Source organism: Podarcis gaigeae (genome assembly GCF_964106915.1).
Source record: "Podarcis gaigeae genome assembly, chromosome: 7".
In the NCBI taxonomy this organism is placed as follows: domain Eukaryota; kingdom Metazoa; phylum Chordata; class Lepidosauria; order Squamata; family Lacertidae; genus Podarcis; species Podarcis gaigeae.
In genome coordinates, this window is record NC_139683.1 from 2,284,182 (window position 1) to 2,308,599 (window position 24,418).

The window sequence follows — 24,418 nt, forward strand, 5'->3', positions numbered from 1 at the left end:
GGGATTCTATGGAATGCAGATAGAATTGATAAGAATAATGATCTATTGTAACCTTGATGGAAGTGTACAAATGGCTCATCTTCCTCTTTTTTCCTTTTTCCCTTTTTTCCTTTTCTTCTCCCCCCCCCCTTTCCTTTTTCTTTTTTTCTTTCCCATAATGGCTTATGTTTTATGCTGTGTACTTTGATATTTTTGTAGTTTTTTAGCTTTTTTCATTATTATTATTCAGGAATTTTCTTTTGTAATTTTGGTTGTCTATATTTATATGTACAGTGGTGCCTCGCAAGATGAAATTAATCCGTTCTGTGAGGCTCTTCGTATAGCGGTTTTTTCGTCTTGCGAAGCAAGCCCATTGACAGCTTAGCGGATTAGCGCTATTAGCGGTTTAGCGGCTTTTAGCGATCAGCTGTTAAGCGGCTTATCAGCGGATCAGCTGATAAGCGGCTTAGCGGCTTAGGAAAAGGGGGGGGGAGGGAAAAAAACCCGCAGGAACTCGCAAGACATTTTCGTCTTGCGAAGCAAGCCCATAGGAAATTTGTTTTGCGAAGCGCCTCCAAAACGGAAAACCCTTTCGTCTAGCGGGTTTTCCGTCTTGCGAGGCATTCGTCTTGCGGGGCACCACTGTCTTTGCTTAAAGCAAAATAGTAGTATATAACAACAACAACAACATTAATTTTGTTATTTATATCCCCGCTTCCTTGGGCCTGACCTGCCTCCCTCTCCCCCCAGTTACCGCGTGTACTGCCTGCTGGGCGATGGCGAGAGTTCGGAGGGCTCAGTGTGGGAAGGTCTGGCCTTCGGCTCCCAGTACCAGCTGGACAACCTCGTGGCCATCTTCGATGTCAACCGGCTGGGGCAGAGTGAGGCCGCCCCCCTGCGCCACGACATGGAGGTCTACCGCAAACGCTGCGAGGCCTTCGGGTGAGTAAGCGCCGCCAGCTGCTTCTGCCTTTGAACCTCCTCTTTGCGGCAACGGCAGGCGGCGGTTCCCAAACTTCCTTTGCTCCAGAGCAAAATTTTGCTTGTGACTTTTTTATTCATATGAATTGGTTTGGAAAGCACAACTCCGGTTGTCTCGGTATCGCTTGATTTCTTGTTTTGAAAAGATACCGATCCATATTCTGCCAATTTTTCAAAGAACGTGTTTTAATATTACACTGAAAAGTTTTTTAAAAGTTTCTTTGAATGCCCTTGAATCTTGAATTGAAGATTAAGGTAGAAGGTTGATAGAATATAAAATTTTGTGCCCGTGTTTCTTTTCCTCTTCTTGTCCCCCCCCCCTTCTTTCTTTAAACGTACAGCCCCTTACTTTTTAGGAGGGAAAAGGTGTGTCTTATAAAGCGAAAAATACAGTATTTTCTTCTCTTGGGATATTAGCTTTGTTTGGTTTTTATTGTACTACATGTTGAAAACCTTTAATAATAATAATAATAAAGAATCTTCCTGCCAGACTTGGTGGCTCACAGACTGAGGTTGAATCCTGACAAGACAGAAGTACTGTTTTTGGGGGGACAGGGGGCAGGCGGGTGTGGGGGATTCCCTGGTCCTCTATGGGGTAACTGTGCCCCTGAAGGACCAGGTGCACAGCCTGGGAGTCATTCTGTCCGTGGAGGCACAGGTCAATTCTGTGTCCAGGGCAGCTGTCTACCAGCTCCATCTGGTACGCAGGCTGAGACCCTCCCTGCCTGCAGACTGTCTCGCCAGAGTGGTGTGTGTTCTAGTTATCTCCCGCTTGGACTACTGCAATGCACTCTATGTGGGGCTACCTTTGAAGGTGACCTGGAAACTACAACTAATCCAGAATGCAGCAGCTAGACTGGTGACTGGGGGCGGCCGCCAAGACCACATAACACCGGTCTTGAAAGACCTACATTGGCTCCCAGTACGTTTCCGAGCAGAATTCAAAGTGTTGGTGCTGACCTTGAAAGCCCTAAACGGCCTCAGCCCAGTATACCTGAAGGAACGTCTCCATCCCCATCATTCTGTCCGGACACTGAGGTCCAGTGCTGAGGGCCTTCTGGCGGTTCCCTCATTGCGAGAAGCCAAGTTACAGGGAACCAGGCAGAGGGCCTTCTCTGTAGTGGCGCCCGCCCTGTGGAACTCCCTCCCACCAGATGTCAAAGAGATAAACAACTACCAGACTTTTAGAAGACATCTGAAGGCAGCCCTGTTTAGGGAAGCTTTTAATGTTTGATGAATTATTGTATTTTAACATTGTGCTGGAAGCTGCCCAGAGTGGCTGGGGAAACCCAGCCAGATGAGCAGGGTATAAATAATAAATTGTTATCATTATTATTACGACTATCCTCTCCTGCCACACCTTTTGGGAACCGCTGAGTTAAGGAGAGCTCGTCTGCTGGATCCGGCCAACGGCCTCCTGTTCTTGCAGCTGCCAGCCAGATCTGGGAAGCCTAAAGCCGACCTCCTTCCCTTCTTCTTCCAGGTGGAATACGTACGTTGTGGATGGGCATAAGGTGGAGGAGTTGTGCCAGGCCCTGTGGCAAGCCAGCCAGCAGAAGGGGAAGCCCACGGCCATCGTGGCCAAGACCTTCAAAGGGCGAGGAATCGCAGGTGAGCCTGTGGCCCCTTTGTCCTGTGGGGGGTGAAGGAGGGGACCTGCTTGCGGCAGTCATTCTGGTCCCTGGACGGTGCCTGGGTCAGCCTTTGCCCTCTTGGCACCCCTCCAGGTGTCTGGGACTACAACTCCCATCATTCCTGACCAACGCAGTGTGACTGTTCCTCAGTTGGTTCTATTTTTTACATAGCGGTCTTTTATGTATTGAGGCGCCACAGAGCCTAGGGCTTGCCGATCAGAAGGTCGGCGGTTTGAATCCCCGCAACGGGGTGAGCTCCCGTTGTTCGGTCCCTGCTCCTGCCAACCTAGCAGTTCAAAAGCACGTCAAAGTGCAAGTAGATAAATAGGTACCGCTCTGGTGGGAAGGCAAACTGCGTTTCCGTGCGCTGCTCTGGTTCGCCAGAAGCGGCTTAGTCCTGGTGGCCACATGACCCGGAAGCTGTACGCCGGCTCCCTCGGCCAGTAAAGCGAGATGAGCGCCGCAACCCCAGAGTCCGCCATGACTGGACCTAATGGTCAGGGGTCCCTTTACCTTTATGTTATGTATTGTGACGTGGCTGTTACTTCTGTTGATCATGATCCAGTAACGCTTTATTGTAATCGTTGGGAGTGATTTCCTGCTGATTTATGACCAGTTGTTCTTTTGAGACTTTATGGTGTAATACTATATATTAAATGCATCGTGGACCATCACCTTCTATGATGGAAGTTGCTTGCTTTAAAGTCCTATTTATATTATGATTTATTTGTGGTTTTTTAAAAAATAATTTTTATTAATTTTTCCATTTAAACGTATCTAATCACATCATTATTATCCAGTTTACTTCTTTGGCTCTTTAGAGCATATCGACTTCCTTCCCTACCACCTCTTGGCTTTCAAAAGTAACCCTTATATCACAGCATTTTATACATTTTCCAGTTCTAATATAACTCATTGCAAAATACCTCAAAATTTAAATAAATGTAGAAAGGTAAAAAATCCCTCATTACAAGTCTTCAGATAACCCTACTAGTCTTGTTAATTGCTTACAATGGGCTTTTATTTTGACTTATTTGCATTATCGTAGCATGCGTTGCTCTTTGTTGTATGTTTCGCTGTTTCTACGATTCGCAAACCGCCTTGTCTATAGCAATGCAGAATGGCGGCGTACAAACTGTAAGTAAACGTCCAGTGCGCTTCCAACGCCATAAGTCTTATCTCAGCAGAGAATTTCGTGCAGCGGCTGAAGGAGGCAGGAGAATCAGTCCCTTTTATAAATGAAGAATCCTAGATCAAGCACTTTGGAACTCAGGGGAAAACTTTATTCACAAAAGCAAAAGAACCCTGGCGATAAAGCACACATGCTTTTATCTCCGGCATAAAGAAAACTTTACTCTAAACTTAACTCATATCAGCAAACATGCCCATGGCCACAAACTGAGTCTGCGAGTCAGGTCAAGGGGGGAAGAAGAAAGAGAAAAACACGGGTGAACTGACTCTTTGTACAAACTAACTCACATTCCTGGATGCTTAATGACTTCCAGCTGCTCAGTGATTAGAGCGACTTGTTACCTCTTAACCCTTTAGTACCAACACAAACTGAGAGTGAAATGCAATGGAAAAACAACAATGGGAGTTGTAGTTTAAAACACCTGGAGGGCGCAAGGTTGGCAAAGGCTGACTCCCGGAGTGTTCTCTTGCCTCAGGAGTGGAAGATGCGGACAACTGGCATGGGAAGCCCATGCCCAAGGAGAAAATGGAGTCCATCATCAACGCTCTCCAGGGCCAAATGCCGGCCAATAAAATTTATACCATCCTGCCGCCAGCCGGAGACGTAGCCCAGGTGACCACTGAGGAGATCAAGATGCCGTCTCCGCCCGCTTTCAAAATAGGAGAAAAGGTAATGCCCGGGCAGCGGGTTAGAATCATAGAACTATTGAGCGCTTCCATCCATGAAAGAATGGCAAATTAAATTTTGTGAAAATACCGTATTTTTTGCTCTATAAGACTCACTTTTTCCCTCCTAAAAAGTAAGGGGAAATGTGTGTGCGTCTTATGGAGCGAATGCAGGCTGCGCAGCTATCCCAGAAGCCAGAACAGCAAGAGGGATTGCTGCTTTCACTGCGCAGCGATCCCTCTTGCTGTTCTGGCTTCTGACATTCAGAATATTTTTTTTCTTGTTTTCCTCCTCCCAAAACTAGCTGCGCCTTGTGGTCTGGTGCATCTTATAGAGCGAAATAAAACGGTATACAGTGGTGCCTCGCAAGACGAAAATAATTCGTTCCGCGAGTCTCTTCGTCTAGCGGTTTTTTCGTCTTGCGAAGCACGGCCATTAGCGGCTTAGCGGATTAGTGCTATTAGCGGCTTAGCGGCTATTAGCGGCTTAGCGGCTTAGAAAAAGGGGGGGGGGAAAGGGGAAAAACTCGCAAGAGCTCGCAAGACGGTTTCGTCTTGCGAAGCAAGCCCATAGGAAAATTCGTCTTGCGAAGCACCTCAAAAACGGAAAACTCTTTCGTCTAGCGAGTTTTTCGTCTTGCGAGGCATTCGTCTTGCGGGGCACCACTGTACCATATTTTTCGCTCCATAAGACGCACTTCTCCCCTCCTAAAAAGTAAGGGGAAATGTGTATGTGTCTTATGGAGCGAATGCAGGCGGGAAAAGCCTTGTAGAAAAGCCTGCAGGAGCCGCGGATGCTTTAAAGAGCGCGCCGCTCTTGGGGGCTTTTCCCCAGGAGGGAGAAGGGACGGACTGGTCGCGTCAGTCCCTTCTCCCTCCTCATAGAAAAGCACGCAAAAGCTGTGCACTCTTTAAAGGGTCCACGGCTTCTGGTGGCTTTTCTATGATGTGGGGGAATTCCCCCACCTCCCGGAAAAGCCCCCAAGAGCCACACTCCCTTTCAGGAGCCATGTGGAGCATGTGTGCGGCTCTTGGGGGCTTTTCTCTCCTGGGAAAAAGCCTGCAAGAGCCGCACACATGCTCCACGCGGCTCTTTAAAGCGAGCGCTGAGCAGAGCCTGGGATGCATCCAGGCTCTGCTCAGCGCTCCCTTTAAAGAATATTTTTTTCTTGCATTCCCCCTCTAAAAAATAGGTGTGTCTAATGGTCAGGTGCGTCTTATGGAGCGAAAAATATGGTATATAGTACATCTGGTAAGACTCACAGCATTCATAAGGGGACAATCAGACCAAAAATTATTAAAAGAATGGGGATGTGCTAAAGAGTATATGAAAAAACATTGTTCCGGAGTAAGCATATCGGTATGTAACGAATTAAGCTTTGCAGGGTTAAAGAAAGAGAAAAATGGTGCAGAAAGTATAAAGATAGAAGTAATCTACATTAGACACAACAACTTAGAAAGAGTAAAAATTTCAAAGTCTTAGAACAAAGGAAGGAAGTCAGTATGTGTATATGTACATAATGATTAGAATGCTGATACAGTTTTATTTGTAGATGTGTGTTTTTGTTTTGTGCTTTGTGTTTTTTTCCTCGTGTTTTGCTTTTTTCCCATGTTTGTACTGTTTTATTTTGGATTTGTACTGTTTTATTTTGTTTTTGGATTTGTACTGTTTTATTTTGTTTTTGGATTTGTACTGTTTTATTTTGTTTTGTGTTTTTTCGCTCTCTTGTGTTTTGCTTTTTTTCTTGTTTGTACGGTTTTGTTTTGGATTCAATGTTTGTAATTTTTGTTGTAATTTTGCATTGAAAAACGACAACAACTATTGAGCACTTATGGCCTTCCTTGCCGTCTAACTCCACAATTCCCACAGTTACAAAGAGTCCCAAGCGCTGTGCCCTTTCCTCACAGGAAAACACCTCTGTACCTGCTGAGAGCAGGTGTGTGCCTTGACGGCGGAACGCGGGTGCCTTTGAGGGGCCTCTAACATGGTTAACCACCTCCTGTTCCTCCCCCCAGATGGCCACTCGCAAGGCCTACGGCTTAGCCCTGGCCAAGCTGGGCAGCGCCAGCCCTCGCGTGGTGGCGCTGGATGGCGACACGAAGAACTCGACGTTTGCCGAGCTGTTCAAACAGGCCCACCCGGAGCGCTACATCGAGTGCTTCATCGCCGAGCAGAACATGGTGAGCCTGCAAGGATGGGTCTCTGGGAGAAGAATGCGGGTGCCGACACCTTAATTTTTTTATTGCCCACCCTTCACCCTCGGATCCGGGAGGCGGGTGACAGCATTAAAACGCACGGAGCTCCAGCGGTTCCCCCACTGCAAGAAGCGAATTTGCATGGCCTTCTTGGTAGTGGCACCTGTCCTGTTTAACACCCTCCCATCAGGTGTCTAGGAGATAAATAACTACACAGTGGACACTCGGGTTGCGAACGTGATCCGTGCGGGATGCACATTCGCAACCCGCAGCGTTCGCAACCCGCGTCTGTGCGTCTGCGCACGTTTCAATTTGGTGCTTCTGCACATGCGCAAAGCACGATTTAGCGCTTCTGCACATGCACGACTGCCGAAACCCAGAATAACCTGTTCTGGTACTTCCGGGTTTCGGTAGTCCGCAACCCGAAAAATCGCAACTTGAAGTGGCTGTAACCCGAGGTATGACTGTATAAGTTTTAGAAGACATCTGAAGAAGGAAGTTTTTAATGGTTGCTGTTGAACAGTGTTGTTAATATTATATGCAGCCAGATGAGTGGCATATACCGCGTTTTTCTGTGTATAAGACTAGGGTTTTTTAATCAAATAAATTAGGTTTAAAATTGGGGCTCGTCTTATACACGGGTAATGCTGAGGGGTGTTTTCTTAATTTGGAGTCCCCAAAAATTGGGGGGGGGGCGTCTTATACATGGGGGTGTCTTCTACACAGAAAAATAGGGTAACCTTGTGCCTCCAGTTGTTTTTGGACTACAATTCCCATCATCCCTTGCCACTGGTCTTGCTAGTCAGGGATGATGGGAGTTGTAGTTCAAAAACAGCTGGAGGCACAAGGTTGGGAAACATTGAAATTATATTATATTATATTATATTATATTATATTATATTATATTATATTATATTATATTATATTATATTATATTATCCCACCCATCTGGCTGAGTTGCCCAAGCCACTTATTATTATAGCATTAAAAACAATTCCAAACAGCATACAGCCACAGAAACAAGGTGGGACCTGCCATAAAGGGACCCCTGACCATTAGGTCCAGTCGTGGCCGACTCTGGGGCTGCGGCGCTCATCTCGCTTTATTGGCCGAGGGAGCCAGCATACAGCTTCCAGGTCATGTGGCCAGCATGACTAAGCCGCTTCTGGCGAACCAGAGCAACGCACGGAAACGCCATTTACCTTCCCGTCAGAGCGGTACCTATTTATCTACTTGCACTTTGACATGCTTTCGAACTGCTAGGTTGGCAGGAGCAGGGACCGAGCAATGGGAGCTCACCCCGTCGCAGGGATTCGAACCGCCGACCTATTGATCGGCAAGTCCTAGGCTCTGTGATTTAACGCACAGCGCCACCCTCATCCCTGGGACCTGCCATAAAGGTAAAGGTAAAGGTACCCCTGCCCGTACGGGCCAGTCTTGACAGACTCTAGGGTTGTGCGCCCATCTCACTTAAGAGGCCGAGGGCCAGCGTTGTCCGGAGACACTTCCGGGTCACGTGGCCAGCGTGACAAAGCTGCATCTGGTGAGCCAGCGCAGCACACGGAAACGCCGTTTACCTTCCCGCCAGTAAGCAGTCCCTATTTATCTACTTGCACCCGAGGGTGCTTTCGAACTGCTAGGTTGGCAGGCGCTGGGACCGAGCAACGGGAGCGCACCCCGCCGCGGGGATTTGAACCGCTGACCTTTTGATCGGCAAGCCCTAGGCGCTGAGGCTTTTACCCACAGCGCCACCCGCGTCCCATGGGACTTGCCATAGGTCAGGGCAAAGAGGTGACAGCGCCAGGCTCACCTCTGTGAGGAGGGAGTTGAGTAGCTTTGGGGCCACCACAGAGAAGACCCTCTTCCAGGCTGCTACTACCCTGAGCCTCGTGAGGGCGGAGGAACTGCCAAGAGGTTCCCTTCCACCAAACTCAGCACCTGAGAGGGTCTGTCGGGAAGGAGATGGTCTTTCATATATATGGGGCCTTGAGGGGTTTAGGGCTTCAAACACCAGCCTGAGACCCTTGAATGGGACATGGGAACAAATTGACAATAATAAATTCTGTTGGAAGCTGCGCAGAGTGGCTGGGGCAACCCAGGCAGATAGGTGGGGTACAAGTAAAAAAATATTATTACTACTTCTTTGGCGATCCCTCGTAGCCGAGTAAGATTGTCTTCCATAAACACGGTTTTAACAGTGAATCCGTAAGTGACTGTGGAGGCCAATTCTGGATCCACACGTCCTTCCACAGTGGGGACATTGGTTTCTGGGCGGGAGTTGATCATGGTGTGGGTTTGCCAAGCGTGCCTTCCTCTAAGCCCGTTTCTCCCTTGCGTCCTGAGTTCGAGTGTCTTCAAAGCCCATGACACCTTTGGGAAAGGCTGTTCTCCAACAGGAGCACTCACAGCAAGAGTTTCCCAATTGTTGGTGTTTATACTACATTTTTTAAAATTTGCTTTGAGACAAGTCTTTAAACCTCTTTTGTTGACCACCAACATTACGCTTTCCATTTTTAAGTTCGGAATAGAGCAGTTGCTTTGGAAGACAATAATCAGGCATCTGCACAACATGACCAGTCCAACGAAGTTGATGTTGAAGAATCATTGCTTCAATACTGGTGATCTTTGCTTCGTCCAGTACACTGGCATTAATTCACCTGTCTTCCCAAGCTACTACTACAGTCATACCTCATGTTACATTTGCTTCAGGTTGTGTGTTTTCAGGTCGTGCCCCACAGCGACCTGGAAGTAACGGAATGTGTTACTTCTGGGTTTTGCCGCTCGCACATGCGCAGATGTGCAAAATGACGTCACGTGCATGTGCAGAAGCGGCAAATCGCGACCTGCGCAGATGTGGGTTGTGTTTTTTTCAGGTTGCGAACGGTCCTCCAGAATGGATCCCGTTCGCAACTAGAGTTACCACTGTACTCTTATTATTACTCTTATTATTATTATTATTATTATTATTATTATTATTACTGCTGCTGCTAACCTTGTTTTGCGCTGTGCAGGTCAGCGTGGCCCTTGGCTGTGCCGCCAGGAACCGCATGATCCCCTTTGCCAGCTCCTTTGCGGCGTTCTTCACCCGGGCGTTCGACCACATCCGGATGGCGGCCATTTCCCACGCCAACATCAAGCTGTGTGGGTCCCACTGTGGGGTTTCCATCGGTATGTATGGGGCCTGATGCTCAAGGCCTGCCTGCCTTACTCATAGCACTTACTGCCTTCCTTGTCTCAGAGGGGCTTGAGGGGGGCATTCGCGGTTCTTTCTTCTCCCCACCGCTTTTTTATTACAACAACCTACCTTTTTTAAATTTTAATTTTTTTAAAAAAAATTAAATATATTTATTTTATTAAAATAATTCAACATCAATACATACATATTACGAATATATGAACAAACATACATTTCATACAGCCCTTAAAAATATTCATACATACCCACACTCAATCCCACACATACTTCCTTTTCCCATCACCTTGTGTTAGACTTCCAATCTACTCAACTGCAGTTTCTTTCCACTTTTATTACTTTCTTTCACACACTTTTAAAACCAACTTTCTGCTTCTTTTTCTGTCACATTGTTATCTATCTTATTTAGTGTTTCAGCATTTATAACGGAACTTGTTTATTCTAATAGTTCTGTTTTTTCAATATGATTTTGCAAATATCCTTTAAGCACCTTCCAGTCCCTGTCTCTCTTCTCTTTTGAGATCCTTCCGATTTCTCCCATTGTTTCGGATATATTGTAATGCTCCAGTAATTTGGCAAGCCACTCTGTTTTTGTCGGTATTATACCACTTTTCCAATTTTTGGAAATTGGAAAAGTCATTACAACAGCCTTGCGAGGTAGGTGCGGCTGAGAGGCGGTTCCTGGTCCACAATGGCCCAGCGAGCTTCATGGTGGGCAACCAACAGCTCAGGAGCTGCATGCGGCCCCCGGCCTCACATTATGCGGCCCCTGGCACCCCATTCCTCCACCCAAGCAAGAGTTCCTTCCTACAACCCTGTTTGTTTTCTCATTTTCCCCTTTTAAGGCACATCCCCTTCTATCTTTGTAGTTTCAGAAAAGCACAGGAGCATAAATGTAATTTGGACTATAATTTGGTCCTTTTTATTTTAGTTTTTTATTTTAATTGGAATATTATGATTGGATATATTATCCAATTAATAAAAAACATCCGTTTTCAATAAAAAAGATTTTTTTTTTTTTTAAAAAAAGAAAAGTACAGTGGCAAATATAAATTTGCTATAAATGAACTGATGTTGGTTATCAGTGACTAGCTGTTGAGGGGGGAAGCCTCTCGGAGCGGGAGGTTTTTCTCGTGTTGGTTTTCAAACGGACCTCCAGAATGGATTATGGTTGTAAACCAAGGTACCACGGTATTTATTATTACTTATTTCACCACAGGGATTTGAACCGCCGACCTTCTGATCGGCAAGTCCTAGGCTCTGTGGTTTAACCCACAGAGCCACCTACGTCCCCTCTGGTTCCAATAATAATAATAATTTTATTATTTATACCCTGCCCATCTGGCTGGGTTTTCCCAGCCAATCTGGACAGCTTCCAAGAAAATTTTAAAAATACATTAAAACATCAGTCATTACAAACTTCCTTAAACAGGGCTGCCTTCATATGTCTTCTAAAAGTCAGGTGGTTGTTTATTTCCTTGACATCTGATGGGAGGGCGTTCCACAGGGAGGGCGCCACCACCGAGAAGGCCCTGTGCCTGGTTCCCTGCAACCTCACTTCTTGCAGGGAGGGAACCGCTAGAAGGCCCTTCAGTGTCTGGGCAGAACGATGGGGGGGGGGGTGGAGATGCTCCTTCAGGTATATTGGAAGATTGTGAAGCTCCTTGACATCTGACAGGAGGTGGGTGCCACCACCAAGAAGGCCCTTGGAGCTGGACCTCAGTGTCTGGGCTGAAATATGGGGGTGGAGACGCTCCTTCAGGTCCCAAGTTGTTAAATGTAGGGTGGCTGATTCCCTGGTTTACGTTCCTGGTTGCTTCTCTCTCCATCTCTTCTTCTTGGCTGTGAAGATTAAGCTCTTGTTCCCTTTCTATCCTGCTTCCCCCCCCCCAGGGGTCCAAGACTCTGTACTTTGCCATCTCCCCCCATCTCCCCTTTTATCTTCGGTCCTGCCAGGTAGGTTAGGCTGAGAATTGCGAAACTGTACATTGCTCGGAGTGTTTTTGTGGTTTGATAATCTGAGTTGACTCATTGCATCTTCCGGTTTGTATTTTGCTTTGAACTAATTTGGAGCGGAGCAGAGCAGTTAAAGCGCTGGGGTGAGGGGGGCCTAACTCCTGCTATCCCAGCATGTTAACGCACCACCTCGGGCGGGGGGGGGGGCCCTGCGGATGCTACACTTGTGTTCTGCTTCGGATGCTTAATAATAATAATAATTTATTATTTATTTATAGCCCGCCCATCTGGCTGGGTTTCCGCAGCCACTCTGGGCGGCTTCCAACAAAATATTAAACTACAATAGTCTGTTAAACATTAAAAGCTTCCCTGCCTTCAGATGTCTTCTAAAAGTCTGGTAGTTGTTTTCTTGGACATCTGCTGGGAGGGCGTTCCACAGGGCGGGTGCCACCACCGAGAAGGCCCTCTGCCTGGTTACTTCTGGATTTTGCTGCATGCGCAGAAGCACTAAGTTACGCTGCGCACAAGCGCCAAATCGTGCTGCGCAGGTATGACGCTTCAGGTTGCGTTCTTTTCATGTTGCAAACGGGCCTCTGAAAAGGATTGCGTTCGCAACCAGAGGTTCCCCTCTACTTGGTTGAGCAGCCATGTACTAAATCCGAGTGGAGGTACAGAGCTGCATTGCACAATTTGCGCAGAAGTGTAAGGTTGGAAGGGAACCCCAATGGCCATCTAGCTCGACCCCCAGCAATGCAGGAATCGTAGCACCAGGAGGCGCTGTTGTGATTGTCTTTCGCTCCCTTGGCATGGCATGGACTCCTGAGCTTTCTCTGGCGTGCGGCTGGAGGGTCACGCTGTTCTTGCTGCCTCCCCAGGTGAGGACGGACCTTCTCAGATGGCCTTGGAGGACATCGCCATGTTCCGGACCATTCCGGGCTGCACCGTCTTCTACCCGAGCGACGCTGTGTCCACTGAGCATGCTGTCCTTCTGGCTGCAAACACCAAGGTACGCGGGGCTGCCTACCTCCGGTTAAAACATAGTCGCCGGCTCGGGGGAAGCGGAAGGGGAAACCACGGCTCTCCGAAATCCCGATTTACAGTGGTCCCTTGGTTCTCAAACGCCTTGGTACTCAAACCACTTGGAACCCAAACAGTGCAAACCCAGAAGTAAGCATTCCAGTTTGCAAACTTTTTTCGGAAGCCGAACATGCTCCGTTTTGAGTGTTACTCTTCTGTTTTGAGTGCTACACTTCTGTTTTTGCTATTTATTTTGAGTTTTTGTTTTTGCGGCTCTTTTCGTTTGTTTTTTGTGACTGTGTGGAACCCAGTTCAGCTACTGATGGATTGATTGTGTGACTGCAGTACATCGTTTATTGCTTTCATTTTGTGGATCGGTGATCTCGTTAGATAGTAAAAACCATGTTAACTTGCTGTTTTAGGGGTTGTTTTTGAAAGTCTGGAACGGATTAATCCGTTTTGCATGACTTTCTATGGGAAAGTGTGACTTGATTTAAGAACGCTTTCGTTTTGGAACGGACTTCCAGAACGGATTAAGTCTGAGAACCAAGGTACCACTGTATCGCCATTGGCACCTTCTGACAAGTGCTTCCAGCGTTGGCTGTCGCAAAGCACATTGTGCAAAGCTGGGGTCTTTTTCAGCCGAGGGCCTTATTCCCTTTTGGGGCAGCTTTTTGGGGGCCGCACGCCGGTTGTGGGCGGGGCTGGAGGCGGAGGTGGGTGGAGCAAGGGATGTTAATTTTTGCAAGAGGCTGGTTTGTGCGTTCACTCACACACCCCTCTCTACCCAGGGAAGCTAGAGGCACGATCAGAGCTCAGGGAGGCATCCCAGCCAGGCAAAATCACAAAGCAATGTTTTTTTTGGGGGGGGGCATTTGGCCCTGAGCCCCCCCACTTCTACAATGAAGCAACAACGATACCATACGATAATCTTTATTGTCATTGTCCCATACAGAACAACAAAATTGAAAAAACCTACATCGGACATTCAGAAACCAACAAGCCAGCTATCCCAGCCTGGTTAGCCCCATAAAACTCTGATACCCCATAATTAAATACAATATACTCCCACAAAGACTACCTTACACTGCGTTTAAAACCAAAATGCATTTGGGTAGAAACTGTTTCTCAGGCGGCTAGTCCTAGTCTTTATAACCCTGGACCTTCTTCCAGAAGGCAGAAGCTGAAAGAGATCATTTCTGGGGTATGCACTATCCTGCGCTATCTCTGCCGCTTTCTTATGGCACCTGGAAGCGTAGATTTGATCCAAGGTGGGAAGAGGGCACCCAATTATTCTCTCCGCAGTCTTTACAACCCTGGACAGCGTTGTTTTTTCCCTGGCCGTGCAGCTCCCAAACCACACACAGAGACCATAAGTTAATACACTCTCAGCAGTACAATGGTAAAATGCCACCAACAGGTCCTTTGAGAGATTGTTTTTCCGGAGGATTCTCAGAAAATATAACCTCCGCTGTGCTCTCTTCATCAGGTCTCTGCTGTTTTCTCCCCAGGTTAGGTCATCTCTCAACTCCATTCCCAGAAATCGAAACACCGAGACCTGTTCCACGCACTTCCCCTCAATATTGAGTGGCTGAATATTCAATTTACATTTCCTAAAGTCCACAATGGGATGCGGGTGGCGCTGTGGGTTAAACCACAGAGCCTAGGGTTGCCGATCAGAAGGTCAGCGGTTTGAATCCCCGCGACGGGGTGAGCTCCTGTTGCTTGGTCCCTGCTCCTGCCAACCTAGCAGTTCGAAAGCACGTCAAAGTGCAAGTAGATAAATAGGTACCACTCCGGCGGGAAGGTAAACGGCGTTTCCGTGCGCTGCTCCGGTTCGCCAGAAGCGGCTTAGACACACTTGCCACATGACCTGGAAGCTGTACGCCGGCTCCCTCGGCCAGTAAAGCGAGATGAGCGCCGCAACCCCAGAGTCGGCCACGACTGGACCTAATGGTCTGGGGTCCCTGTACCTTAAAGTCCACAATAATCACTTTTGTTTTCTTTAAGTTAAGGAGTGAGTTGTTTTTCCTGCACCACTCCCCCAACTGCTCAACTTCCTTCGTATCGGCTGCCTCCCCATTTCCAGCCGTGATTAAACCAACCACCGTTGTATTATCTGCGACAGCTTGCTGGGGTGGAGGTTGCACGATAACATTAGTTTCTGGAAGTACATCGTTCTTTCTGTGCTTTTGCACAGTCCAGGCAAACTCTGTGTTTTCATTAGCGCAACCCTGGAGCTTCTGCAGATCTTTGACCCCTCGTGCCTGACCCTGCCGTGCCCCAGGACGTGTGTAAACACAAAGTGGGAGCCCTGCTGCCTCCCTTTCGTTGAAATGTGATCTTTTCTCCTCCAGGGGATATGCTTCATTCGAACCAGCCGCCCAGAGACTCCTGTCCTCTACTCTCAGGACGAAAAGTTCAGGATTGGCCATGCCAAGGTAAAGGGTGTGATTTGATTTTTTCATCGGTTTCGCTGTCTGCATTTTGAGGGGAGAAGAGTCGTTCCGAACAGGACCCTCGTCAGCTTTCGTCCCTCAATTTAAAAGCTGCTCTGCCCCATTAATAATAATAATAATAATAATAATAATAATAATAATAATAATAATAATTATTATTTAGGGAAGTTTTTAATATTTAATGCTGTGTTGTTTTTAACACTTGACTGGGAGCCGCCCAGAGTGGCTGGGGAAACTCAGCCAGATGGGCAGGGTATAATTTATTATTATTATTATTATTATTATTATTATTATTACTACTACTACTACTACTACTACCCTGCCCATCTGGCTGCGTTTCCCCAGCCACTCTGGGCGGCTTCCTACAGAGTATTAAAATACAATAGTCTATTAAACATTATAAGCTTCCCTAAACAGGGCTGCCTTCAGATGTCTTTTAAAAGTCTGGTAGTTGTTGTTCTCTTTGACATCTGGTAGGAGGGCGTTCCACAGGGCAGGTGCCACCACCGAGAAGGCCCTCTGCCTGGTTCCCTGTAACTTTGCTTCTTGCAGTGATAGAACCGCCAGAAGGCCCTCGGCGCTGGACCTCAGTGTCCGGGCAGAACGATGGGGTGGAGACGCTCCTTCAGGTGTACTGGGCCAAGGCTGTTTAGGGCTTTAAAGGTCAGCACCAACAACCAACCATTTTGATTTTAAGTGCCAACGGTCTGGTTCAAGTGGTGCTCATCCTTTTGCGCCAGTCCCGCTCGCCCCAGAATATCCCCCAATGCCTAAAAAAATTCAAACCCCTCTTCTCCACACTGTTGTCTCATTCACACATTGACACCACAAAGCTGTGCCAGTCCAGAATTGTGGAATTGTAGAGTTGGAAGAAACCCAGGGGTCACCTAGTCCCCCGCATGCAAGGCGAACTGTGAATTTTAGAGGCGATATTGTTGCAGGCAGCATAGGACTTAATTGGTGGGGCATTGTCTCCCCATGTTCTAGGGCAGGGTTTCCCAAACTTGGCCCTCCAGCTGTTTTTGGACTACAACTCCCATCATCCCTAGCTAACAGGAGCAGTGGTCAGGAGTGATGGGAATTGTAGTCCAAAACCAGTGGGAGACCCAAATTTGGTAAACACTGTTCTTTGCACCAAGGCTGCAACAAACAGATCTTCTGATGCCTAACAACAACAACAACAACAATAATACCATTGTATTTTTCACTCTATTAGACGCATGGGACCATAAGATGCACCTAGTTTTTAGGGGAGGAAAATAAGAAATAAGAAAGCAACACAAAGCCTCCTGAGCAAAGAGGGAGCGCTCCTCTCTCTTCGCTCTGGAGGCTTTGCGGGGCTATCCATGAAGCCAGGAGAGCAAGCAGGATCGGTGCGCACCGATCCCTCTTGCCCTCCTGGCTTCAGCGAAAACAAGCCTCCTGGCATTCCCCCCACCTCCCGCAAGAGCCGTGTGCTCTTTAAAGGGAGCGCGGCTCTTGGGGGCTTTTCTGGCATGTGGGGGAAGGGAGAGAGCCGTGCGCTCTGTCCCTTCCCCCACCTCCTGCAAAAGCCAGGGATAGCCCCGCAAAGCTTCCGCAGGGCAGCGGGATGAAGGCTCCCCGCTGCACTGCGGGGGCTTCTGGCTTAGCCTCGCAGCCTACATTCGCTCCTTAAGACGCACACACATTTCCCTTTACTTTTTAGGAGGGGAAAAGTGTGCCTTATAGAGTGAAAAATACGGTATTATTTTTCCCCAGCCACTCTGGGCGGCTTCCAACAAAGTATTAAAATACAGTGGTATGTTAAACATTAAAAGCTTCCCTAAACAGGGCTGCCTTCAGATGTTTGAAGCCCAAAAAATGTCCATATACCAGACCGAAAAGGGTATGCAGGAATACTTGAATTACGGAGCCATGCATGTGTCAACCACTAGTACCACACTTCACCAGCCTTCTGCCTTCCAGATGTTTTGGACTTCAGCTCCCATCAGCCCTAGCTGGCATGACCAATAGCCAGGAATGATGGGAGTTGCAGTCCAAATACCTGCAGGGCTAAAGCTTAGCCATCTCTGTCGGGGGATAGAATAGTTCTAGTTTGTTGGCTGACAAGTCATTTTCCGTGTCCCTATAGGTTGTGCGTAAGAACGATGCGGACAAGGTGACTGTCATTGGGGCAGGAGTCACCCTCCACGAGGCCCTCACAGCTGCTGATGAGCTGGCCAAGCAAGGTAATCGGAACAGTAGCGTCGGACGGGACCCCGTGATTCATCTAGTCCAGGGGCGTCCAATCGGTCGACCGCAATTGACAAAATCCTTATCGCTCATGTTGTTTATAAAAATGTCTCCGTCCCCCTCGGTCATCCCCTGTTCTGTGTTTAATGTTCCTTATTAGTTTGCTGTAGCACTTTGTTCGTCTGTTAACAGTTATGTTGATGGTGAGCGATTCACCGTATTTTTTGCTCCATAAGACGCACCTAGTTTTTAGAGGGGGAATGCAAGGGAAAAAATATTCTTTAAAGGGAGCGCTGAGCAGAGCCTGTATGCATCCCAGGTTCTGCTCAGCGCTCCCTTTAAAGAAGAACGCTTGCAGGCTTTTCCCCGAGGAGGGAAAAAGCCCCCAAGAGCCGCACACACGCTCTGCGTGCTCTTTAAAGGGAGCGCTGGGCAGAGCCTCCCACCTGCATTCGCTCCATAAGATGCACACACATTCCCCCTTACTTTTTAGGAGGGGGAAAGTGCATCTTATAGAGTGAAAAATACGGTATTTTAATTCTGCATCCTTAGTGTCAACAACTTTGACCTGCCCCCCCCCCCAAAAAGATCAACAATTTTGGTTTGCCAACCGTAAAGAAAGCTCAACAACTCTGATCGCCCCCCTAAAAAAAAAAAAGGGGTAGGTCACTGCCAGGTTTTTTTCTGGGAGTAGATCTCTTGGGAGTTGGACGTCCCGGATCTAGTCCACGCCACCTGCGATGCAGGAATAACAGACTGCTGCAGGTCTTGCCGGAGGTTTGGGGTGCTGATGGCAGCTCTCCTTTCCGCCCTGCCCCAAATGCTCCTTCCCACAAGCCTTTTGCTTCCTATTTAGGCACCCACATCCGAGTCATCGACCCCTTTACAATCAAGCCCTTGGATGCTGCCACCATCATCTCCAGTGCCAGAGCCACCGGAGGCCGAATCATCACCGTGGAGGACCACTACAAGGAAGGTAAGCGGGTTGCGGCTGTGGAGCAAGGCACCTGGGAATGGCACATTTCCCACCAATTTCTGGCCCGTTTCTTGACTTCTTCCTGCCGCCCTCCTTCAACGGTTGTGTGCCCTGGATATTGATTCCTCCCTCCCTCCCTCCCTCTCTCTTTTTTCTTTCTTAATTTTTTGATTTTTCAATAAATTTTATTAGTAATTTCCACACAACAACAACAACAACAACAACATGAAAGATATCAAAAAACAACAATACACAACACACAAAAATCAACATTCGGAAACTAAAAAAGGAACAACAAAAACAAAACACACACACAAAAATCCATATCTTACAAGTTAATATTATAAACACTAAAACAACAACAACAAGACATTGACTTCCACCAATCCCACAACACCTCCTTTATCTCTCATTCTGTCTTCCTGTTTTCCTGTTTTCTTTATCATCTCTATCCTAACATCTAGATATAAACCCTTCTTTCATATCCTTTCACTTCACAAGGTTATTCCAGACTCAGCCAGATTTCTGCCCTCGAACCTTGACTTTTGAGGTATTCATTTAGGCACTCCCATTCTTTTTTTACTTCGCTTTTTGGTTTTTGTCTTATTATGTCTGTCAATTTGGCTAATTCTAAGTATTCTGAAAGCTTACATATCCACTCTCCCCTAGTGGGTAACTGATTCCCTTTCCAGTACTTAGCCACCAGGATTCTTGCTGCAGACGTCGCGTATAAGAAAAAAATAGTTTTGTCTTTTGGAATATTGTCATTTAAAATTCCTAAAAGGAATGCCTGTGGCCTTTTACTATATGATATTCTCAATATTTTCTTTATTTCTTCGTGGATCACGCTCCAAAATACTCCCTCTCTCTTTCTAGGAGGTCTTGGCGAGGCTGTGGCGGCCGCTGTCTCCGAAGAACCCAGCATCTTGGTCCAGAGCCTGGCTGTGTCGGCCGTGCCGCGCAGCGGGAAGCCCAGCGAGCTCCTGGACGCATTTGGGATCAGCGCCAAGCATATTGTGGCCGCCGTGAAGAGCACTTTTGCCAACTGATTCCCCTTGAGGTTGGTGGGGAGGGCGGTGGAGTTTTGAGAGAGGTTGTTTCTGAAGAGCAAAAAGTGTCTCCCCTAACACAGCCTTGTCTGACTTCTCCGTCCCAGTTTTGACAGACATGCTGCTAGCATTCCCTTTTGACCTTGTGCTGAGTGAGAATGGAGCTTTTAACTGACCAAATGACCGTCCTGTCCCCGTTTCCCCTCCATCCCCAAGCCGTTCTATTTGCTCTCAAACATCTCTCACATCACCTAGGCCCAAAAAGTGTCCCGGTCGTCCTATTGGAACAATAAATAGTGCTTGTCTTACTTGAACCTTTTTACCCTTGTGCCTGACGCCTAACTTCTGTGGCTGTTGCTTTCTCAAGCCTGACATTCCACGGGCAGCTTGGGTAGAGTTTCCTACCAGGAAAGGTTACTGACACATGAGTAAATGTTGACTGCGGAAGCGCATATAGCTCTGACAAAAAGATCCGTTTATGAATTCTGTTGTCTTAGTCGGAAACGGAAGGGGCCGTTTCCCTGTTTTTCCTTGTACTGTAACTGCTATCCACAAACAGTGTTCACCCAGCGAGTCAATAAAAAACAAAAGTTATCACCTGTTGGCTTCGTGAAGTGCTTGATATCTCTGCAGTAAGGGGCAGCTCTGAGGGATTTCTTCAATAAAACACACCACTGTGACATTTAAGAACGCATCACTTGGCTGCAAAATGGAGTCCACAGGCTTAAACTTCTAGAGACATTCTCTTGCCTTAGCTTTTATGCGTACGTAGAAATTAAGTCACATAACGAACAGAGTTACCATCTGGTAACTAACCAGCGGCCTTATCAGGCAAAGCAAAAGTAACACCAGAGGCAAGAACAAGGCTATACATTCATCTGTTGGTGTCAGCAAATTCCAAGATGGGCTCCCTTCCCAAGCTGACGATTCCCACCTACATCTCGTGCAGAAACCACTGTTCTAAGAAAAAACGGCTTCTTTTCCCTTATGGGGTACCCAAGAGCCCGTACAGAGTCCTTACGTGGGTTTCCTGTCGGTAGGAGAAAATAACAGAGGCCAACCAAAGTATATTGAGAAGCAAAACCTGATCTTTATTAAACTGTTGCAACAGGGTTCTCCACTCACCACACGCAGGAGGGAGGAGAACCCTGAACAATGGTGTGCAAGGCCTTATATAGACTTTTGAAATTGCCCACCCTGTAGCCCAAGACCCTCCCCCCCAAAAAAAATCATACATACATCACATAAGGGGGCAGTCTACCGCAGAAATCCTGCCTGCCAGGATACCTAATACTGGTCACTGATTGCATAACCTGGGCAGCCTGGCCATTCCTTTTGAGATGCTAAATGCTTACTTCCAGAATCCAGGTCACAGGCTCGCCCTATTCATACACAAATATGCCCTTAAGACAGGATTTGTAAGCAAAAAGAAAAAGGGAAGGCTTTCCCCATTTTCTCCCTCCTTGCAGAGAAATATATTGAGGTCAATTTGGGAGAGTCAGGATTGCTCTCCTGTACTATAATTTCAGGCATGTGGTTTATATACGTCTGTTTGCCTTGTACATTTATATTTGGGATCTTAGAATTCTTAGAACACCACCTTCTTGACCGTTGAAGGGACGCAGGTGGCACTGTGGGTTAAACCACAGAGCCTAGGACTTGCCGATCAGAAAGTTGGCGGTTTGAATCCCCTGCGACGGGGTGAGCTCCCGTTGCTCGGTCCCTGCTCCTGCCAGCCTAGCAGTTCGAAAGCACGTCAAAGTGCAAGTAGATAAATAGGTACCGCTCCGGCGGAAAGGTAAACGGTGTTTCCGTGCGTTGCTCTGGTTCGCCAGAAGCGGCTTAGTCCTGCTGGCCACATGACCCGGAAGCTGTACGCCGGCTCCCTCAGCCAGTAAAGCGAGATGAGCGCCGCAGCCCCAGAGTCGGCCACGACTGGACCTAATGGTCAGGGGTTCCTTTACCTTTACTATTTCAGGTACGTGGTTTATATACTTATGTATGTGTTTGCCTTGTACGTTTATGAACATTTATATTTGGGACCTTAGAATTCTTGGAACACCACCTTCTTGACCGTTGAACCTACCGTTGATCTTGTCATCTCAATCTGCTGGAGCCTATCTTTGCATGCAGGGGAAATCCCTAACTTACTGAGGGTTTGAGACCAATTCACTGCCCCCGCCTGGTTTTGCTGGCCAGTCAAAGCCGTTTCCTGGGTTGTGGCTGTTGCATGCTGACGACAACTAGGACAAACAGGTGGGAGCTGAGTGCTGGGTGGGGACCAAAGGTGGGCAACTACCCCAGAAGGGGCATGGCTACCCTTCCCCCAACACCCCATAACTAACACCATAAAAGCTGTTTTGGCTGGCTGGACAACAGTCATAGCCTTTGAAAGTGAAAACAGAGTCTGTGGTGTCACAGTTTAAAGAAACCGCAAAGACAGCAAATGCAGGGATCTGGGCCCAGAGCAAAAGGACAAGTTTAATCATTTAAAAATGGTGACGAGAGAGTTAGCGCTCTGTGTAGTGGAACAGGGGAATCTGGCCTGCAGGGGTAACCTTTGTTTGCGTGGAGGAGTTTGATGTGATTTCTGTCTTAACAGATTGGCTCAACTCTTTAAGCGTGGACATTAAGTAGAACAACTTCCCTGGAGATATAATTAAGAAGTTTGAAAGATTTAATATCAAAGACTAAACATATAGAGCGTTGCACAATTCACGCGCACTTAAATATAATTACAGTACTCACAAATTGAGGTTTTCCAGGATCTTAAGCCCTGAGCTCATTCTTTGATCAGCAAGTCGTGGCAGAAGGAAGAAGTATTACGCTCAAAGGCAGGGTATGAATATCTCTGTCATCATGCTCTGATCGGTCAATGCGACTGGACTTACAGTGACTAAAGACCTAATTGCTGGAATCTTTCTAGATCAGTTGGCAGAGACTCAAGGTGTCATGTTTGAGCCCCAAGCTGGGCAAAAGATTTCTGCCTTGCAGGGGTTGGAATAGATAACCCTCGTGGTCCTTTTCAAGCCTACAGTTCTACAGCTGTGGATGTTGGAAGATTCAAGACAGAGAAAAGAAAATGCCACCCACTTGGACAATTTAAAAGATTAGACGAATTTATGGTGGAAAAGGCTATCCAATGCTCATGGCCAGAACTGCTGTGCGCTACCTGCAATAGGTGCAACATGGGTGGCGCTGGGGGTTAAACCACAGAGCCTAGGACTTGCCGATCAGAAGGTCAGCGATTCAAATCCCCGTGACGGGGTGAGCTCCCGTTGCTCGGTCCCTGCTCCTGCCAACCTAGCAGTTCTAAAGCACGTCAAGGTGCAAATAGATAAATAGGTACTGCTCCAGCGGGAAGGTAAACGGCGTTTCCGTGCGCTACTCTGGTTCGCCAGAAGCGGCTTAGTCATGCCGGCCACATGACCCGGAAGCTGTACACCGGCTCCCTCGGCCAGTAAAGTGAGATGAGCGCCGCAACCCCAGAGTCATCCAGGACTGGACCTAACGGTCAGGGGTACCTTTGCCTGCAGTAGTGGAGGCAGTCTTCATCTGAACGCCAGTTGCTGAAAACCACAGGAGGGGAGAGGGCTGTTGCAGCCAGGTCCGGCTTATGGCCTTCCCAATGGGGCAGGGGCAATGGGCTCTGCATCATTACTCAAAAAGTGCTTTTTCCAAACTGAAATAAACAATGTGATACTTAGAGACATACGGAGACAGTATAATACGTACAGTTCTTTAAATGTTTTTGTGGGAAGGGGTGGCGTTACTGGTTTGTTTTGGCTCTTGTTTTTATTATGTATACCTGAAGGAGCATATTCGCCCCCATCGTTCTGCCTGGACACTGAGATCCAGCTCCGAGGGCTTTCTGGTGGTTCCCTCTCTGAGAGAAACCAGGTTACAGGGACCCGGGAAAAGGGCCTTCTTGGTGGTGGCGCCCACCCTGTGGAACGCCCTCCCAGCAGGTGTCAAAGGAAAAAACAACTATCTGACGTTTAGAAGACATCTAAAGGCAGCCCTGTTTAGGGAAGTTTTTAATGACTGTTGTTTTAAGGTACAGTGGTACCTCGGGTTACATACGCTTCATGTTACAGATTCTTCAGGTTACAGACTCTGCTAACTCAGAAATATTACCTCGGGTTAAGAACTTTGCTTCATGATGAGAACAGAAATTGTGCGGCAGTGGCAGTGGGAGGCCCTATTAGCTAAAGTGGTACCTCAGGTTAAGAACAGTTTCAGGTTAAGAACGGACCTCCAGAACGAATTCAATTTTTAACCTGAGGTACCACTGTATTTTTAATCTCTTGTTGGAAGCCGCCCAGAGTGGCTGGGGAAACACAGCCAGATGGGCTAGGAATGAATGAATGATATTAATAATAATAATAATAATCCAGGGGACGCTTGGGTTGTGAATGTGGTCTGTGCAGGATGCACGTTCGCAACCAGCAGCATTTGAAACCCGCAGCTTCGCGTCTTGCTATTCGGCGCTTCTGCACATGCGCAAAGCACCATTTAGCGCATGTGCGACTGCTGAAACCCGGAAGTAACCCGTTCTGGTACTTCTGGGTTTTGGCCGTCTGTAACCCAAAAAAACGTAACCTGAAGTGTCTGTAACCCGAGGTATGACTGTAATATATTTTGTGCCTTTATCTTGTATTTTTATAGTGTGAACTACCCTGAGACCTATGGACGAAGGGTGGGATATTACTACTACTACTACTACTAATACAGAACTGTACAGTGGTACCTCGGGTTACAGACGCTTCAGGTTACAGACTCCGCTAACCCAGAAATAACCCTCGGGTTAAGAACTTTGCTTCAGGATGAGAACAGAAATTGTGCTCCGGCGGAAGCGGGAGGCCCCATTAGCTAAAGTGGTGCTTCAGGTTAAGAACAGTTTAAAG

The 24,418-nt window shown here is 47.4% G+C and overlaps 2 protein-coding genes across 3 annotated transcripts in view; both read left to right on the top strand.

Moving 5' to 3' along the window:
- LOC310849147 (transketolase-like protein 2) overlaps positions 1-20,108 on the top strand; it is a 30,190-nt gene extending 10,082 nt beyond the window's left edge. For both annotated transcript variants that reach the window (XM_083749176.1, XM_083749175.1), the window contains exons 6-15: positions 730-921; positions 2,444-2,571; positions 4,262-4,455; positions 6,468-6,632; positions 9,659-9,815; positions 12,672-12,802; positions 15,171-15,254; positions 17,386-17,482; positions 18,343-18,462; positions 19,339-20,108. In XM_083749176.1, coding sequence (XP_083605302.1) covers positions 730-921; positions 2,444-2,571; positions 4,262-4,455; positions 6,468-6,632; positions 9,659-9,815; positions 12,672-12,802; positions 15,171-15,254; positions 17,386-17,482; positions 18,343-18,462; positions 19,339-19,511 — 1,441 coding nt within the window. In that variant the 3' untranslated portion in view covers positions 19,512-20,108. The remainder of the gene's footprint in view (positions 1-729; positions 922-2,443; positions 2,572-4,261; positions 4,456-6,467; positions 6,633-9,658; positions 9,816-12,671; positions 12,803-15,170; positions 15,255-17,385; positions 17,483-18,342; positions 18,463-19,338) is intronic.
- Positions 1-24,418, top strand: part of GORAB (golgin, RAB6 interacting) — an 88,631-nt gene that overhangs the window by 48,718 nt on the left and 15,495 nt on the right. The window lies entirely within an intron of this gene.